The following is an 18,497-nucleotide window of genomic DNA, read 5'->3' on the forward strand; positions in this document are numbered from 1 at the left end:
CCTAATAATCTAGATACACATCCTATCTATCTCATTTTCATGTCAACAGGTTAATAATACAATATAATATTCTTGTTTTCATTATAATTTCCACATACTGTAAATTCAATAACCAAAATTTCTCCCATTTCAACATTTAATACATCTTTTCTCTTCTCCTTTATATCTGCTCTCTCGTGCTTAGGCTTATAATTTTATTCTTATCACTACATCCAAGTACATTAGTTATATTACATCACTCTTAACATAAATACATCTTAGTCAATTTCATTTAAACGGTTCAATATTTCAATTTCACTGTTGATATTCACACATCTAAGTTTTTTAATTAGCCAGTATTTTTATCTGCACATCAAAACAGTCTCTCATAATTCAAGTACAATCCTGTCTATTTAGATATTTTCCACTTCAGGCCTCTTAAATATGTCCATTCTTCTTCAATATTATTATGGCTTTTTTCCTTTGCCTTGTCATTTTCCATTTCTTTGCTTCAGGGTCATCAAACAGTTCTTGTGCTGTAGTATCATATTGAAGTGACCCTCTAATCTCCATTTTTGAAGGGTTGAGGGGTCTGATAAAGATACCAAATCTTCTCGTTATTTTCTCCTCTTGGCGTAATTGTCCTGGAATGTCTATTTTTTCTTCCATCTGTTTGTCATTTTGATCTTCAAATTCCTTCTGCTTTATGTAACAAATTTTTTCCTTCATCGATTTTGTCAGGTTTTTCTCCAAATTTTCTCTTGTCTGAGCTTGTTGAGTAGTTAAATCTTCTGTCAGAGTATTTGATTGTTCAGTTTCTTCTGTTATGTTCTGTCCTGATAAATTATTAGTTATAGTCACAGTTTGAGTTTGCTTATCCAAGGCGCTTTCTAGTTTTCCCCCAAAAGCTCTTATTTCGTCACTGGCTGTGGAAAAGAACTGATAGGTTTGGCAAGTTATTTTCATCATAGCATAAATTTGTTTTTGTATTTCTTCCATGGTGGACTCTCACATCTGGTGTTCAAGGTTAGTCTTATCTTGTTTTCTAAAGTGTCAGCCAAGTCTCTCTCTCTTTTTTTTAGGGTGTCAGATTGCAATTTCAGGTTTAGCCACAAGGTGTCCCCCAAGTGCTTAGAAAATTCTTTTCTTTTCTTTTAGGGAACTTCCTGTTACTCTCTTTTCAATTGTTTCTTCTGTTTTAGAAGAACAGAGCCAAATTTTCAAATAAGGATAGGAAGTAAGGAATAAATAGTCAAAAGCTTTTAGTCCACAAGTTTTTTTTAAAGGAATAAAGTTCTAGTTGAGGTCCAATTCATTTTTTCAATGTTTCTTTTTAAATCACCTCTGGAGGTTCAATTGCCGCTGTTTCCGAAGGGATGGTTGAAATCTCCCCTCCCTCTCTGCAGGGGGGAAGGTACTTAGCAGCTTATTTAGGTGGAAAGAAGAAGGTTGGAATATAAGAGAGGTTGATCTTACCCGGTCTCTTCCATGTTTTAATGTTGCCTGGTGGTAATTTTGACTTTGGCTATCTGCAGCCTAGTGACCGGCCATATTGCTATGGCCGGTCTTTCATCTGCCGGTTTGAAGGGAATGCAGGCACTAACGGGAGAGTTGCGGCTCCCTTGCATTTCTGCAAAAAACCCTTCTTGCTGGTCGCCCCTCCAGGGCAACTCTTCGGCCCTTTTAGGACCCCCCCCCAGCGATGCAAAACTGGATGTGGAAGATAAGAGCCGTCCTCCAAGTATCCATAACAGCGGCGGTGGCAAACCAGAAGCCAGAAAGCTGAAAACCTTTCTTGTGGTGTGCATGGTGGCCACGCTTCATCTTAATGAGGCACTTTGCAACATAGTAGCAATGCAAAATAAATTTGGCAATAGTTCCAGGATTAGGACACATGATGTGAAGACCTCCCTTTCTGAAGAAGGCTCTGAAATTTGGAAGAAAACAGACAAGGATGACCAGCAGCAAGGTGGTAGGTGGATGACCAGTTATGGTAGCAATGAATGCATCATTGGAAGAGCTGAACAACCAGGTTAGGGACAAGTCATCAGGGAAAGAAATCAAAGTATCACTGGGAATAAACAAGAGTAGGGTAGGGTAGGTAGGATAGGGTTGGGTAGAAGAGAGGTGAGAATCATAGGGCTGGAAAGGACCTCAAATTGGACCTTCTAATCCAACCTCCTGCCCAAGGCAGGAGACCTTATATCATCCCAGATAAATGGTTGCCCAATCTTTTCTTGAAAAACTTCAGAGAATTCAGAGAACTGAATTCCAGTAGGCAAGCTGTTCCATTAGTTAATTGTTCTCACTGTCAGGAAACTTCTAGGTTAGATCTCTCTTTGATGACCTTCCACTCATTTCTTCTTGTCCTATCTTCAGGTGCTTTGGAGAATAAGTTGACCCCTGCTTTTCTGTGAGAGCCCCTCAAGTCCCAGAAGTTAGCTGTCAAGTCACTTCTACCTTCTCTTCCTTAGGCTAGAGACATACCTAGTTCCCTTAACTTGATGGCACATGAATATCAAGTCAGTTCCTAGAACTGCAAAAGTTGGGACAAACGTCTATGCATGTGCAGTGCACATGCAAAAGCCTCATCCACTTATTAAAGGTGTCAGACAAGTACTTAGAAAAATACAAAGTGGAGCAATATGGCCATTGCCTGCTTTGTCTATTTATAGAGGGAGGGGGCTGATTGCTTTTAAGTGTTTTTGTATGAAACTTCATCAAACAAAGCATGCCTTCAAAGTTTGAAGACAGTTGGGGACAGTGAGAGTTTGTTAAAAGAATTAATGACCTTCTGTTGGCCAAAATAAAAACATTTCTACTCTATGGGAAGGGGAAAAAAATCTGTCAGCAACACCAGAATGCATATATTTCAGATTCATATCTAGTGCATTTCAAGGCACAGGCAGTGAGGGAGATTGTTCAAGGTGTTCAGTAGACTATCTCCAGCTCAACTTGGAAGTAGCTGTAGTTACAGTGCCTTTCATGAAAATCAGGCATAATTAAAAGAGATGAGGGTCTGATCATCTTATTGGCTTCCCCAAATTCGATTAAAAGCTTGACTTTATGCAGACCACAATGCTTTAAGTCTCCATTGATTTGGCTGATATATAGATTTTTTATTTAGAAAATAAAATGGCAGTGACTTGGCAAGTAAATTAACAGGTAATCTGATTGAGAATGTTCCCTGTGAGACAAGATGCTCATCTGGCTTTAAATATTGCATTTATGAAAAACTGAGTCAGCATTATCCAAACAAGACTACTGCAAAGTAATAAGCATCTCATAGAAGCAGATTGGAAGCAAGTTGAAAGCATTGGCTCAGGTTAGCCAGCTAAATAAGCTTTTTACCGTCAGTCAGTGGTTTCATCCAGTGCTTTTTTTGTTAAAAAAAGGTGCTGAAACTCACACACATCATACAACCTGCCTTGCCAGCCCTACAAAATTCCATCCAAAAAAAGGTGCCGGAACTCCGTTCTGGGCGTTCTATGACAAAAAAAAGCCCTGGTTTCATCCATTAATGAATGTGAAACTTTCCTTAGCTTTCCTGAGTGTTAAGAAGGAGGAAATGAAGGGCTGAGATATAGAGGATCTTTTTCAGATATTGTTGCTTGTCTCCTTTGCACTTTTTCTTTCTGATGGGATATAAAACCCGTATTAGCCCACTGTTAAAAATGGTTGATTAAACAGAGAGCATCTCAATTTGCTTTATGTAGGTGGAGATGGTGCCATCTCTGCTGCTGGGTATTGCAGAAGGCAGATCTACACATTATGACCTTGAGAGATGAGTTATCACACCAGTTCATTGTCTGAATGACAGAAATGTCTTACTCATGCTATGGTAAATGTTGCCAAGGACACCTCACTGGCAGAAAACAGATATCTGTATTGGCCAAATTGTTTGTCTTTCCAGAAGGCTGCTTAGGAAGATCAACTCATAATTTATCAAGAAATTTAAGTTATGCTGCTGTTTGCTGAGCAACACTGATTTGCATGTTCTTATTGTCCTAGCTCAGTTGAATCCAGATGCTCTCATAAATCTCCATTCAAAGCAGGCACTCCAAAGGTGGCAGCAGGAAGCAGAAATGCCAGAACTGATCCCTCCTTTTGAACATTTGGTGCCAGTTCAGCTCCAGCTTTATCTCTTGTCTCTTTACTAAGAACAGATCCTTTTGCTAAAATCAAAGAGCTGGTGAGGGAGTTAATGCCACGGATACTAAAGACATTGATTAGAACCTTCTACTAAAACTCTTTCCTCAAGCGGTTCAGCGCCTGAGAGATTTTTAATTTTCCATACACTTCAGAGGCCTCCTTTTCTTCGGTACTGATTGTTTCCTTTCCGATTAACTACATCAAAAAATATAAATTCCCGACAGACCCAATCAGTTTTTCAATGGATCTTGCTTATTTGGCCACCAAGGTCTTCACTATATTCCTTCATCCATTAGAGCAGGGGTCTTCAAACCTGGCCCTTTTATGATTTGTGGACTTCAACTCCCAGAATTCCTCAGCCAGCGTGCATTGAAGACCCCTGCATTAGAGTGAGCCACTGAATCATTCTAAATTCACATAGAAACAAGTAATGCCTGCTGCCTTCTTTATAATCTCTCCAAAAGTACTCTGTGGCTCAGCATATGGAACAAGATTTGGCTGTGTGCAGATAGCTCTTAATGTCCTGCCCAAAGAATATGTTTGGATATTATGTGTTAATATAATTATATGCCCACAGATCATTGGTGGGATTCAGCCAGTTTGCACCACTTCAGCAGAACCAGTAGCTAATTTTTTGTTGCCCAGGCCCAGAATGGACTTCCAGAAGCGGCATCCACACAGAGAACCGGTTGTTCACGTGTTTGAATCCCACCACTGCCACAGATCCAGGGGTGAACAGAAGAAGGGTAGGAATATGGTCTAGTGAGAATATTGTATAAGGTCTGCTATCTCTGGTCCCTGTGACCGATCCAAATTCAATCTCATGTCATTATCCTGGGACATGTATAGTTGCCTTCATTCGTATAAGGTCTTGTCTACATTTCTGATTAAGGCTGCTTATTTCAGAGCCCTTTTTCTCTCTTATGATAGATATATTGCCAGTTTCAAACTCTTCTTGCCTCATTTAACAACTACAGAGTGGGGAGTATGGAAATTCAGATGCAGAGGGGACTGCATTGCTATATGTTGAAGGGATGTTTGATAACAACATAAAGCAACAAGCATCTCTCAATAGATAATTTTCTTTTAAATGTTAGTATACCTCCTTGTCAGGGTTTCATGAAGGGGCACTAACATTATATCTATCCATGGGGAAAAGCAATGGATAGCAGTCTGGCTCTTGTAAACTCCCACTAATGCTGCTTTTCTTTATCCCCAAAGCCACATGGTGTGCCCATTACCATTTACTTAGGCCCTGTCTCCTCTTGCACTTGCCCCTGGTTATTGTGGCCTCTCTTCCCGGTCATGCTGTCCTGTCTTCATCTCCTCTCCAACCCATGAATGAGACAGGCTTAAGTTGTCATGAGACGTGAAAGCCTCCTTAAACTGACCCCATTTCGCCGAAGTTTCGAGATATTTGGCCATTTATTAGTTTGGAATTGAGGTTAGGTGACCGGTGGGTATGATCAGTAATGCATTTGCGGAGTGTTGGAATACACAGGCGCTTTCCCCTTTTCCTTGGTTTCTAGTCAGCCACTCTTGCTTTTATTTCTTTACCATTAATATGTGGGTGTTTTTTTTCGGGGACATCAATTCTCCTCACCATTGTTTTTTCCATGAAGTTCTCTCCAGGCTTGTAACAAGAAAAATGAAAGGGGAGCAGAATTTTATTTGGGGGGAAAATGGGGCCATGCTTGCAGTATTCTGTGATAGTATCTATCTTTAATACAATCACCATGTTTTTTTCCCCTTTCATTGCAGCATCCAGAAAATGATGAGAGAGACTGAATGAGGTCTTTCTTGCTTCTTTGCCATTTGCCCTATATATGTCAGTTCCAATCACTGCCCCACTCCCCTAAAGTGAGGAGAAGGGTTGCCCAGCAGCTAGTCATTTTCAATTCTCTTACTCTATAGGCCTTAATTAGCTGGAATTTGTTGAGAAAGGCATCAAAATAAAAACTGCCAGTTTATTATGGCTTTACAATAATGTAGGGTATAATCTTGAAAGCTATGTCTAATTTTGGACATTGAGCATCAAAATGGTATTCTTGAACTAGAAACAGTACAGAGAAACAAAACTACGGTGAATAAAGAACATCTTATTTAGGGATATTTTGCATAAAAATGCTATTTTTGAAATGATGCATTTTGTTGGGAAAGTGAAAATTGGAAGAAAAAAAAACCTGTTTCATTTTTTTTATAATTGGGTCATCCAGTATAATCTGCCCTTGTATTAAAATCACTGGAGGAGATCTTTCTCTCTGTTCTTTCTATGGGAGATTTTTTTTTTACAAACTATAAAAAGTATCCGGCCTTAAGAATGAGTTCCATGGGACACTTTCTTTTTAATGCCAAGCTCAAAACTAATTTTCACAGGTTTTTTTTTAAAAAAAACTTAAATATTTCAGTTTAATTATATGTTTATTGTTGGTTGGTTGCATGTTAAATTTCCAGTATGCTTAAAAGCTGTGTTTGATTTTTAATGAGCCAGAGCTCACTTCTGATGTGTCTCTGAATGAAGAGGGATGCCTGTTTTATTAGAACAGCCTGGATGACAGAGATCATTTTGGTTGGACAGATATCCAAAGGTTCACAAGGTCAGATGGGTCCAGCCCTGGCTGCTGATTTCCACCTCCAGTGATGCTTTCAACTCAGTGTTGTGCTCTATACTTTAAAATATTTTTCTTGTATTGGCCATATTGGCAGGAAAGTCAGAAGAATAGCAGATTGTCTGGACAAATTTGACTTGGTGCTCTTGATATACTTCCTTTAAATCCAGAGACACTGTGATGCTATGTTTTTAATGAAGAAGTCTGCATTATTATATGGGTTGTGTGGATATGGCGATTTTGATACCGGAGTGACACTTGAGAACTTGACATCTATTAATTTCAATAGAGGATAAGTGCCCAGGAGCAATTTTGCTTTTGAAAAATCTACTTCTTAGAAACTGAGATCTTATCACTGTGGCTGTCACTCACTTTTGAAGGCAGGGAATTATGGAAAGCAGGGTGATAGAAAGGCCAGTGTGAGGTATCCAGCTAACTCAAGTAGGTATAATTATGTGGTATCACTTGCATCTTGAAATGATTCCAGTTTAAGCACTGTACATTTAATAGATAATTTAGTAGAATGTAGAACATTTAGATGAATAAATATTTTTCCACATAATTTTTGTGGTACCATCCAGGTAAGTTTTGCTGAAAATATAATTTGCTCAATGGATGTAGACTACTTAGAAATTCTAGACCCTTCAGCATCTTCACTATACATTTCTGCACATTAGGCAATAATTGCAGGAATATATAAAGTCTTCGCTGCTAGGCTTGTCCCAAATTCACCATAGACAAGCAAAGTAAATGAATAATTGAGATAACTGGAGAGATACAATAGCATTTAGAACATAGGATATTCCTGTAAAGGATAATTTGAAGAAGTTAAATATTGTCTTATAAAGAAAATAAAAGAAGAAAGGATAATAATTTTCAGGTATTTAAAAAGATAACATTACGTAAAAATAGCTGTCATCATTAAGTAAGTCATCATAAGTAAGAACCACAAATAAAAACATAGATTATATACATACATCGTTCACATTCTATTCACCATTGCGCTGCCCCTAATATTGCACTTCAATGTTGCACTATACAGTAGTATTTAATATGGTTACAGGTCTGGGATAAAAACTATTTTTCAGCCTATTTATCTTTGTTTTCATTATCCTGTACTGTCTGCCAGATGTTAATAGTTCAAAAAAAAGAATGTCCGGGATGAGATGAGTCTTTAAGAATGTTTTGAGCTTTCCTAAGACACTGGTAACTGTACAGTTCATGCAAGGTGGGGAGGAGACGGCAGCCAATAATCCTCTGGGCAATGGTAATGACCCTCTGGAGAGCTTTCCTATCTGCTACTGTGCAGTTGGCAAACCACACACAAATGCAGTAGGTTAAAATGCTCTCTATGGAGAAAAGGTAGAAGGTCACCAGCAGTTTTTCATTCAGTTGTTGTTTCCTGAGAAGTCTCAAGAAATACTGTATAATCTCTGCTGGGCCTTCTTAACCAATGCTATAACATGAGCACTCCAGGTCAGGTCCTCCTTTACGGTAACACCCAGAAACCTAAAGCTGGCCACCCGCTCCACACGGTCTCCGCTGATGATCAGGAGCTGAATGTCTGATCTATTCCTCCTGTAATCTACTAAACTCCTTGGTCTTAGTGGTGTTGAGAACCAAATTATTGTCTCTGCACCACAAGAGCAATCGCTCCACCTCATCCCAGTAGGCAGACTCATCCTTATCAGATGTCTATTGAGCAGTTGCATTTATGGAAGAATAACTTTCCAAGGTTCAGTACTAATTTAGTAAGAATGCCGTTGATTGTTAGTGGAAATAGCTACAATCCAGGACATGGCTGGTTGTATATACTGCAATGACTCTTACTGTTTTCAACAGGCTTCCATATTGGCATTGTCTTGTTTCTAATGTGGTATATGTAAAGTTCAGTAAACCTTGGCAGCATCTTTTAGTGTTTGGATAATACAGTTACCCAGGAAAATTGAGGAATTTTCACTCCTTTCTGATGTATTTTTAAATATCTTTGTTTTGTATCAGTGTACAATAGACAGTGGCAGTTTAAATTTAAATGTTCCTCGTACATGAAAAATGAGCTTCTAAAAGGACAATAACAGTGTTGGAACTGTCTTCCCTAATATCTAGTTTGTTGTGGGTTTTTAGGCTTAGTTTGCTTTTTATAGTGTGATTTGGTATATGCAGTGCTTTTTTTGTAAAAGAAAAAGGTGCCGGAACTCACACATCATACAACCCACCTTGCCTCCCCTACAAGGTTCCATCCAAAAAAGGTGCCGGAACTCCGTTCTGAGCGTTCAATGACAAAAAAAAGCCCTGGGTATATGTATGTTTAGAAGAATATTCAGTCATGTGAGCCTCTATCGTGTACAGGCTGCAAAAATGCCATTGAAATACAAGACCTTAAAATGATCTGATTGACAAGTAAAAATGAATGTTTATGTTCAAAGAATTTGCCTTTGCCCAAGATCTGAGCTATTTGTATATTTTAAATAGAGCCCTTCTCTGAGGGAGATGGACAGTTAAGAAGTTCGATATATAAACAAACAAAAATAAATACTTATCCTTTGTGAAATGCCCTGGAAATTCTCTGAAGTTGGTCAGAGATACTTTATGTAGTTCTGGGTGTTCTCTGAGGTTGGTAGTTTGCTTTCAGACATTTCATTACCCAACTAGTTAACGTCATCAGTCATAGGAATGTGGAATTTGCTCTGTGTTACGGTATTGCTTTCTGCTTGCTTGTTTGCCTGGTGTTAATCCTTATTTATCTGGATGTAGGCTGCTGGAGAGGATGTGTTCTGGTCTTTCTATTTCCTTCCTAGCTTTTTTTATTGTCCCTTGAATGGTGTGTAAATGTAGTTTATCTCTTTGGGTATTTTGCTTTGCTTAAGATGTTTTGCAGGGCTTTAGTTGATTTGTGTCCTGTGGTGATGCCATGATGCTGTGTGATTATATAGTAGTGGCCAAAATTGTGGAAACCTTTTGGGAAAAGTATACATTTGAGGTTTGATGGCTAATAACACCACTTTTTTGGGGAGTAGTACCATAAAATTATATATCAATGGAAAGATAATTTAATCATGAATGTAATGCAACAAAGTTTGTTCAATTATTTGTATTCTATGAAAGGTTATAGCCAAATAACCAGAAAAAGGAAGCACAACTTGCTTAGGTTGATATCAGGAAGCTTTCCTTCATCTGATTGTAGCCAATGAGCATGAGTGTTTAGAGAGCCAATCAGGTGTCATCTTGTTTTTGGCAATGAGCCAATCAGATCACAGTAGGATTCAGTTATTGATGTCATGTATTGAAGCTGAGAGGAGGACATTTGTCAGTGTGTTATCTGATTGCTATCAAGTTGGTTGTGTTTTTTTGTGTTCTTTCATTTAGTGAGCTTGTAAAATGTAATAAAATTAAAGTAATGGTGCAAAGAATTGACTGGTTACCCAGAAAGCAATGTAAAATTTGTTGTAAAACAACAAATCAGCGAACACCTTGATGCGAACAAAGTTATCACTAAAAGCCAACATGGGTTTGTCAAAAACAGATCGTGCCAGACAAACCTTATTGCATTCTTTGACCAAGTGACAAAACGAGTGGACCAGAGGAATGCTGTAGATATAATTTACTTGGATTTCAGTAAGGCATTTGATAAAGTAGATCACAACCTACTACTTGATAAGATAGAAAAATGTAGGTTAGATAGCATCACCACCAGATGGATTTGTAGCTGGCTGACAGGCCGTACTCAGCGTGTTGTCCTCAATGGAACTGCATCTACACGGAAGGAAGTGTGTAGTGGGGTGCCCCAGGGCTCTGTTCTGGGCCCAGTGCTCTTCAACATCTTCATCAACGATTTGGATGAGGGGATAGATGGGGAACTCATCAAATTTGCAGACGACACCAAGCTGGCAGGAATAGCCGATACTCCAGAAGATAGGCTTAAGATACAGGAGGATCTGGACAGACTCGAACACTGGGCACTATCTAACAAAATGAAATTCAATTGTGAAAAAAGTAAGGTTCTGCATTTAGGCAGGAAAAATCAAATGCACAGGTATAGTATAGGTGGTACCTTGCTCGATAGTAGTAACTGTGAGAGGGATCTCGGGGTCCTAGTGGACAATCACTTAAATATGAGTCAGCACTGTGCTGCAGCTGCCAAAAAAGCCAACACAGTGCTAGGCTGCATTAACAGAGGGATAGAATCAAGATCACGTGAAGTACTAATACCACTTTACAATGCCTTGGTAAGGCCAGACCTGGAATACTGCATCCAGTTTTGGTTACCACGATGTAAAAAAGATGTCGAGACTCTAGAAAGGGTACAGAGAGGAGCAACAAAGATGATTGGGGGACTGGAGGCTAAAACATATAGGGAACAGTTGCTGGAATTGGGTATGTGTAGTTTAATGAAGAGAAGGGTGAGGGGTGACATGATAGCAGTGTTCCAATATCTCGGGCTGCCACAAAGAAGAGGGAGTGAAGCTATTCCCCAAAGCACCTGAAAGCAGGACAAGAAGCAACGGATGGAAACTAACCAAAGAGAGAAGCAACCTAGAACTAAGGAGAAATTTCCTGACAGTTAGAACAATTAATCAGTGGAACAACCTGCCTCCAGAAGTGGTGAATGCTCCAGCACTGGAAGTTTTTAAGAAGAGACTGGACAGCCATTTGTCTGAAATGGTATAGGGTTTCCTGCCTTAGCAGGGGGTTGGACTAGATGACCTCCAAGGTCCTTTCCAACTTATTATTATTATTATTATTATTATTAATAGTATTAGGTGAACAAGGCTACAGTTATAAATAAATTAGAAGAAAATTGGAGGAAACTTAACCAAAGGTGGCATTTCTAAGTTTTTGAAGAGGTATAAGGAGACTCAGTCACTACAAAACCACACTGGTAAAGGCAGGAAAAGGTGCACAACAGCAAGTGATGATAGAAGAATTAAGAGAGTGTGCCTACATGACAGAAGAAAATCATCTGGGTGTATACAAGGTGAAATGGCGCAATGCAATGTGAAGTTGAATGCAAAGACTGTTCAGGTCAGACTGCGGGAATTTGGCCTAAAATCTAGAATTCTACGAAAAAGCCACTTTTATCTCTCAAACAAAGGTTGAAAAGACTAAACTGTGCTAAAACCCATGTTACCTGGACAGAGGAACAATGGGACAGTGTCATTTGGAGTGATGAGACCAAGATCTCCCTGTTTGGTAGTGATGGCATAAAATACGTAAGGAGAAGAATCGGAGAAGATTTGCATCCTGATTGCATTACACGTACCGTGAAACACCCAATCAGTATTATCATCTGGGGTTGTATGACATCAAAAGGTATGGGCAGAATTTGTGTGATTAATGGGAATATAAATGGCCAAAAATACATTAATGAAATACTTGAGCCCAAACTGAAGCCTTCTGCACATGATCTTTTCCAAGACAATGAAACATTTATATTTCAACAGGATTCAGCTCCATGTCATGTTGCTGTGGTGTGCAAAAAGTAGTTTCAAGATACTCATATTCCACTGCTGGAATGGCCTGGGAATAGCCCAGACCTTAACCCAACTGAAAATCTATGGAGCCGACTAAAGAAACTTGTTAGTCAGAAGCGACCCAGCAATAAAACCCAGTTAATAGAAGCAATCATTCAATCTTGATTTCACATAACAGCTGCAGAACTAAAGGACTTGGTTCATCCATGGGAAGACGGTGTAAGGCCATAATTCATGCTAAAGGTTACCCAACTAAGTATTAATTGACATTTTGATAATTTTTGTATATCTCATTTTTTCTATGGTGATAATTTTTGTATATCTTGTTTTTTCTATGTGTTTCACCTTTCTTCTTTATAACAGTTGTCAGCAGCTAATGGCTGGCCGCAGAGGTGTGGCTGGTCTTTCCCCTGCCAGTTTAGAGGGCTTTCCTTGGATTGAATGGAGAGACCGCCATCTCTCTGTGATCGACAAGGCACCCCTCCTTCTTCATCACCTCTTTGGGGTGACTTTAGGCCCTTTTCAGGGCCCCCAGCAGGGCAAAATCAGGTACGGAAGGCAGAGCTCTGCCTTCCTGTGTCCCATCTCACCACAACGCAAAACTGGAAGTCTGGTGAAGCACTTTTTGATAAAGTTGCGCCAGTATCCACTTTGTTGGAAGAAGTTGGTATAGGCAGTCTGTTTCCTTTTTCTGGTGTTCTGGATTGCTGCAGTGCATTTGTACTTGTTTGAATAATGTTTTTATGCAGATCTTCTTTTGGGAGGCTGGGTTATTACTTGGTTAGCATGGACTGTTTTTCAATGTATTCTCTTCTACTGGAGTTGGGACATAGAATTGGGAGCTTTAATTTGGATTCCTACTCTGAGCAGGTAGTTAGATACGTTGGCCTAAAGGGACTTTCCAACTATATTAATATACATATTTAAATAAAATAAATAAACTATATAAATCATGAGTTTCCTAGCTTTCTGTGGGGAGAGCTGCTTTGCAATTCCTGGTGATCTAATTAAATCAGCCACAAGCAATTCTACAATCTTTGAGCCATATTATTAAATTACAAATATTATGAATTGCCCTTTACATTCCATTATGCAATAACAAAGTAGGCTTACACTTGGAGTTTTGCACAAAGTGGTTTGTTTTGAATTCAAAACAAAGCAGCTTACATAGAATGGTCCATTGGAACCTTCAATTTGGTTGTGCTTTGATGGAACAAAAAACAAAACATAGTGAATTTCCTCCACATAATAGAACTTCGAAATGTTCCAAGTGTTCTGTCCATAGAAAATATTGAGAATTCATTGGGAATTAGCACTCTCCCTTTCTCTCTCCCCTTTTTTTTCTTCAGCATTGGGCTTGGGCATGGAATGACCATTGGATCATTTTTTTCTTGGCACTTTAGGTATTATATAGTATTTTCTGGCTTTGTCTGTGTTTTTATGCCTTCTTTTATTATAAGTTTTAATTAAATTATTATAGTTAAATGTATAATTATGTACACTGTACTGAATTGTGTGGTGAATGGGTGACGATACACATTGATTACATAAATAAATAAAACACATAAGTCAGTACTCTTCCTATAAAGTAGAAACAAAATTCACACAAATAGCTTTTTGGTTTGTTAAGTACATCCTGAGATAAACATTAGCATGGCACAGGAGGATACAGCATTCATACACAATATGGTAACTGGCAGGCTTTCTTCAACAGCAAGGTCAGAAGTTCAAGACTGCCTGTCCAAAAACACAAAAGCTCAGATAAGTAGGTTTATTGTAGAAAAGCTTTAAAACCATTATGAAATAGTTCCAGTGAGTACTGTGTATCAAATGTGAGTTCTATTTATAGTGAAAACAATATTGCCTTTCTCCTGCCTCTACAGGGCAAACAGCTAGAAGCTACTCTCTTCCATTAATTTTGTTTTAGGCTTTGCATTATTACCAGGCTGTTTGTACTGGGTAATGTGAAAGCTTACTCTCACTCTAAAACATCAGCAAACCAACCCAGCTTTCTTTTTTTTTCTTCGCATTCTAACCATTATTTTAAAACTAAAATCCCAAAGCAGCCCACTTTTATTAACATGGGGTAAGAAGGTTGAGGATTTGCCTCAGGCAACCAAACATAAATAAGCTAATTATTCTCCATTACTCTAATTTCTGTCTATTGAGCAGGTGGTAGAGTTTTTGGAGAAAACAATGGTAGCCTCATAGATAACACACGACATTACTAATTTCCACAATGCTACTGGAGGTTCTTTCCCCATTACTCAGTTGGTGCAGTCCATTACTGAGTTGGTGCAGTCCATCCATTCTTGAGTTGACAAAAAATGATACCAGTATTAAATTTTCAGACCTTACTGCTGATTCTTAACCTGCCTCTATTGCCTCTGTTTCAGGTCACTGTATTTCTTTTCAAAATAATGGGTAGCAAAGCCCAGTAGTATACTAACCTTGGAAACAGAATAAGGGGAACATACTTTTTATTTTTTATTTTTAATACTGATATAGCTAAGGGCATCTTAAGCTTGTAACAGTCAAAGTCTGGGATCAAGATGAAAGCAATGTCATGTGGGCTTGGAAGAATTTCTTTTTTTGCTAGGGCATGTTCCTGCTCTGCTTATGTAGGTAGAATTTGGGAAGGGCCCCGAGAGATCGATTTTTTCTTTCAACTCAAATTAGTCACCTTTGCTCTTGGCATCTGTTACCATGTTTGAATCATTTTGCTTAGAAACCCAATAGCAGCTTCACTTGCTATTTGAAGTTGAGGATTAATCTTTGCAAATATAAAGAAGAGGAGGAAGCAGGAGCAGAATCATCAGTTAAATTGTCTGCTAGTCCAGATTGTGAAGTATTTATTGCTTATTATAGTAGACGGGGGCGAAACTCTTTCCCCTGGTTGTAATGTCAGCTTAGTGAATGGCAAGCAGGTGTCGATTAGTGTCTACCTTAAAAACAGAGTAGCAAATAAAAGAAAGAATAAATATGAACATGTGCATGCTCATGCACAAACAGAATGTCATGATTATAGAATCAATTTTCCTTGCCAATTATAGCACTTTCACTTGTCCTAATTATGTCAATCATTTATCTTAAGCTTCTCAAGTGTTTTGATCAGGAGGTTTTTGTGCCTGTGGCTGTTGGTGAAATAGATGGCCACCTTATTTCTCTGTCTCAGTCAAGGCAATGTCCTATCTTTCTATCCATCTGGTGGATGCCTCTCTTCTTAAGATTAGTCTTCCTAACAATGATCTGTGTGTAGTTTAGTAGGGATGTGCAACAAATTTGTCTGAAGGACTTGCTTCAGGAAAGTTACAGTCATATCTCCACATGCTCTGAGGTACTTTTTCGGTTTCATATCCGAAAGGCTGCACAGCTCCATATTATTTTCTTTTGTTTAATCTTCAAGTACAGGGCTATTGTTTCTCAGATATTTTTTCTCTTATAAGTATGTTCTAAATAGTATAGCCAGTTGTACACATTGGGGCATTTTCCTAAGAAAATATGTGTGGGATTCAATCTTTAGCATATACTCCATTATTAATATTCTACAAATATAACTGTCATAGGCCTACACATGTGATCAAACCTTTCTCTGTAGAAGATTGATAGCATATATTTTTAAAGATTTGTATATGAGAAGCAAATATATTTACCCAATGAAGTTTTCCCAGTGTGTAAATCCCATGAAAATATGCTTGTGATTCAGCAAAAATGTAAATAACTTTGCAGGACTGGGATGAATAATCAAGCAGGCTTCGTAGCAGCCTTTTTCCCAAGCAAGAAGTCAGTTAAGATGCTTTACATGGCATGGCTAATGCCTCCTTAAGTAATACCAGCTGCCTGCAATTAGTGCAGGTTCGCATCCCACCAGGCTCAAGGTTGACTCAGCCTTCCATCCTTCCGAGGTGGGTAAAATGAGGACCCAGATTGTTGGGGACAATTAAGCTGACTTTGTAATAATGCCGCTTGGGGTGTGTGTGAAAGCCCTAATAAGCAGGCATATACATAGAATGAAGGCTACTGCTAAGCTTGTAAGCCGCCCTGAGTCTTCGGAGAAGGGCGGGATATAAATGGAATTAAAATAAAAATAAAATAAAAAAACATGTATTGGTAGTTTTGGAGGAATTATTGTCTGTTACCTCTTTTATGTGTAATGCTTTCATTAATTGATAGACTTTTTAGTAGTAAACTTTCAGTGTTGCATTGAGAGAATATGAAATACAAGATTATGTAGAGTTTTCTAACTCTGACCCTAACAAAAATATGTAAATGATATAGAAGAAAAACTAAACTTTTCAGGGACACAAATAAACATTTTGTATTGTTACAAGTATTTTTGTACTGCCAAGATCAAATGATATCAGACAGTTCAATATTAACTAAAATATGGGGTAGGGTGGGGTGGAGGAGTGGGGAAGGGGTTGTAGATCTTTCAAAATTAACACTATTCTCTTTTTTTTACAAATGATGTCTTTTGAAACAAGATGGTCTTAAAGACCTGCAAAAAAGCTAAGAGCCAAACAGAACTCCCAAAAATTGGTGCTATCACTAAGAAATGAATAAATTAAATAGTAGGATGCAAAAATATGTTTTTCTAGGAGATCTTACATTGTAAGCAGGTTCCTGTGGAAGCAGCTTCTTCTAGTAGTCTGAACCCTAGTGATTTTTGGAGCATCCCCAATGCTTTATTTAATACGCATACTTCCTTCATCTGACATTTAAGTGTTTACTCCTCATGTTATCGCAGTGTGGAGCAGGACAGGAAATGAGTGACCTCTTTTTCTACATGGTGCTGAAATTATGAACCATGCACTTTCTTGCTATTCATGGTTGAATTTCTCATTAGCTAGAGCTAATAACCATAGATTGCCGTATCTATTGAAAATTCTAATTAGGATTAATCTTCTTCAGCAGATGGCAAGAGTTATTTGAGGTTGCAAAGCAGCGCAAGAAGAGAAGGACAACATGCTCGGCTGATCAGTCCCACTGTCTTCTTGCCCAGGAGTGCTGTGTGCCTGATGTTTTGGTACCAACTCTCTGGAGGGAGTGGGACTATGCTGCAGGTACGGCGGGAGGCAACGCATGAGAACAAACCACTGTGGAGCATCAGGGAAGACCAAGGAGAGGAGTGGAGGGAAGGCCGGATTCTTCTACCTAGTTATGATACAGAATATCAGGTGAGCATGTTAAAGTGTGGATTGAGATTGAGCATTGCTACACATTCATCTCCCAGATTTCAAGAGACCATGTTTTGTTCATCGTTAAAAAAAAGAAAAAGAAAACACTGTTCATAAGAGCTTTCCCTCTTTCATTTTGTTTTCCATGTTGCTATAGTGACTAAATAATAGTGTATTTGCTACTTGGATTTTGCCTATTTTATATATAGCTTAGCTTTGGGTTTATTTTATTGTCATTTAGACCCTTAAAAGATTCTCTTTTGATAAATGTGGACTGCAACAATCAAGATCACGGGCAGAAGGCAATAAAAAGTAGAGTTTTCTCTATGTATTTCCCGCTTTTTGAGGTCATTGAGTTGTTTGCAACTCAACTCTGGTAGCTCTGCCTTTTGTGACTGTTTTTTCCTCCTCTATTTTCTCTTGGATGAAGAACATGTAGCTTGTGAAGCAAACATGTAAGAATGTGAGTGCATATTGGAGGCAGCAGGAATTTAAGAGTTTGCCTAGATTGTTGGTGCTTATAATTGTTTAAGAGCCTGGAGTCCACACTGGAGAAACACTGAAAGAAATTGCACATTACTTGTAGGGGGAAGGGAGCGATTATGACTAGAGCTCCAAGTGGATCACATGTATTCAGATACTTTAATCAGTAGAGGGCAGCTGTGTGTAAATTCTGAATACACCACAGGAATGGGTCAAAAAAGTCAAAATGGCAGTCAAAACATTTGATCAATGCCCCACTCCTTTTTAACATGCATCATCTAGTCAGGGCCAATATGCTGGCTTCTTTAACAGCACCGTGCAGATGCCCTTGGAATAGGTAGATGCAGTAGGCAGGCAGGCAGATAGATAAATAGAAAGATAAATGCCTTTGAGCAAGTGATTCTCAACCTTTTCATCATCACAGACCCCTGTTAAATACCTTTTGTGGCCACAGACCACCAAGACTTAACTCAAGATTTAAAGCACTAGACTGCATCAAGCCTTCATGGATCCCCCTGTGACAACATCGCAGCCCACCCCCAGGGCTCCACACAGTGGTGGGATTCAAATATCTGAACAACTGGTTCTCTGTGTGGATGCTGCTTCCGGAAGTCCATTCTGGGCCT

General features: G+C 38.7%; 1 protein-coding gene across 2 annotated transcripts in view; it reads left to right on the forward strand.

The window, feature by feature from the left end:
- Positions 1–18,497, forward strand: part of NRP2 (neuropilin 2) — a gene marked incomplete at its 3' end in the record, with an annotated part of 202,589 nt that overhangs the window by 135,197 nt on the left and 48,895 nt on the right. The window contains exon 13 of one of the 2 annotated variants that reach the window (XM_081333416.1): positions 17,123–17,388. In XM_081333416.1, the coding sequence (XP_081189542.1) occupies positions 17,123–17,388 (266 nt within the window). The remainder of the gene's footprint in view (positions 1–17,122; positions 17,389–18,497) is intronic. The other variant, XM_081333417.1, reaches the window with a different exon arrangement.

The sequence above is a fragment of the Vipera berus genome (genome assembly GCF_964194415.1).
Source record: "Vipera berus genome assembly, chromosome: 1".
Classification (NCBI taxonomy): Eukaryota; Metazoa; Chordata; class Lepidosauria; order Squamata; family Viperidae; genus Vipera; species Vipera berus.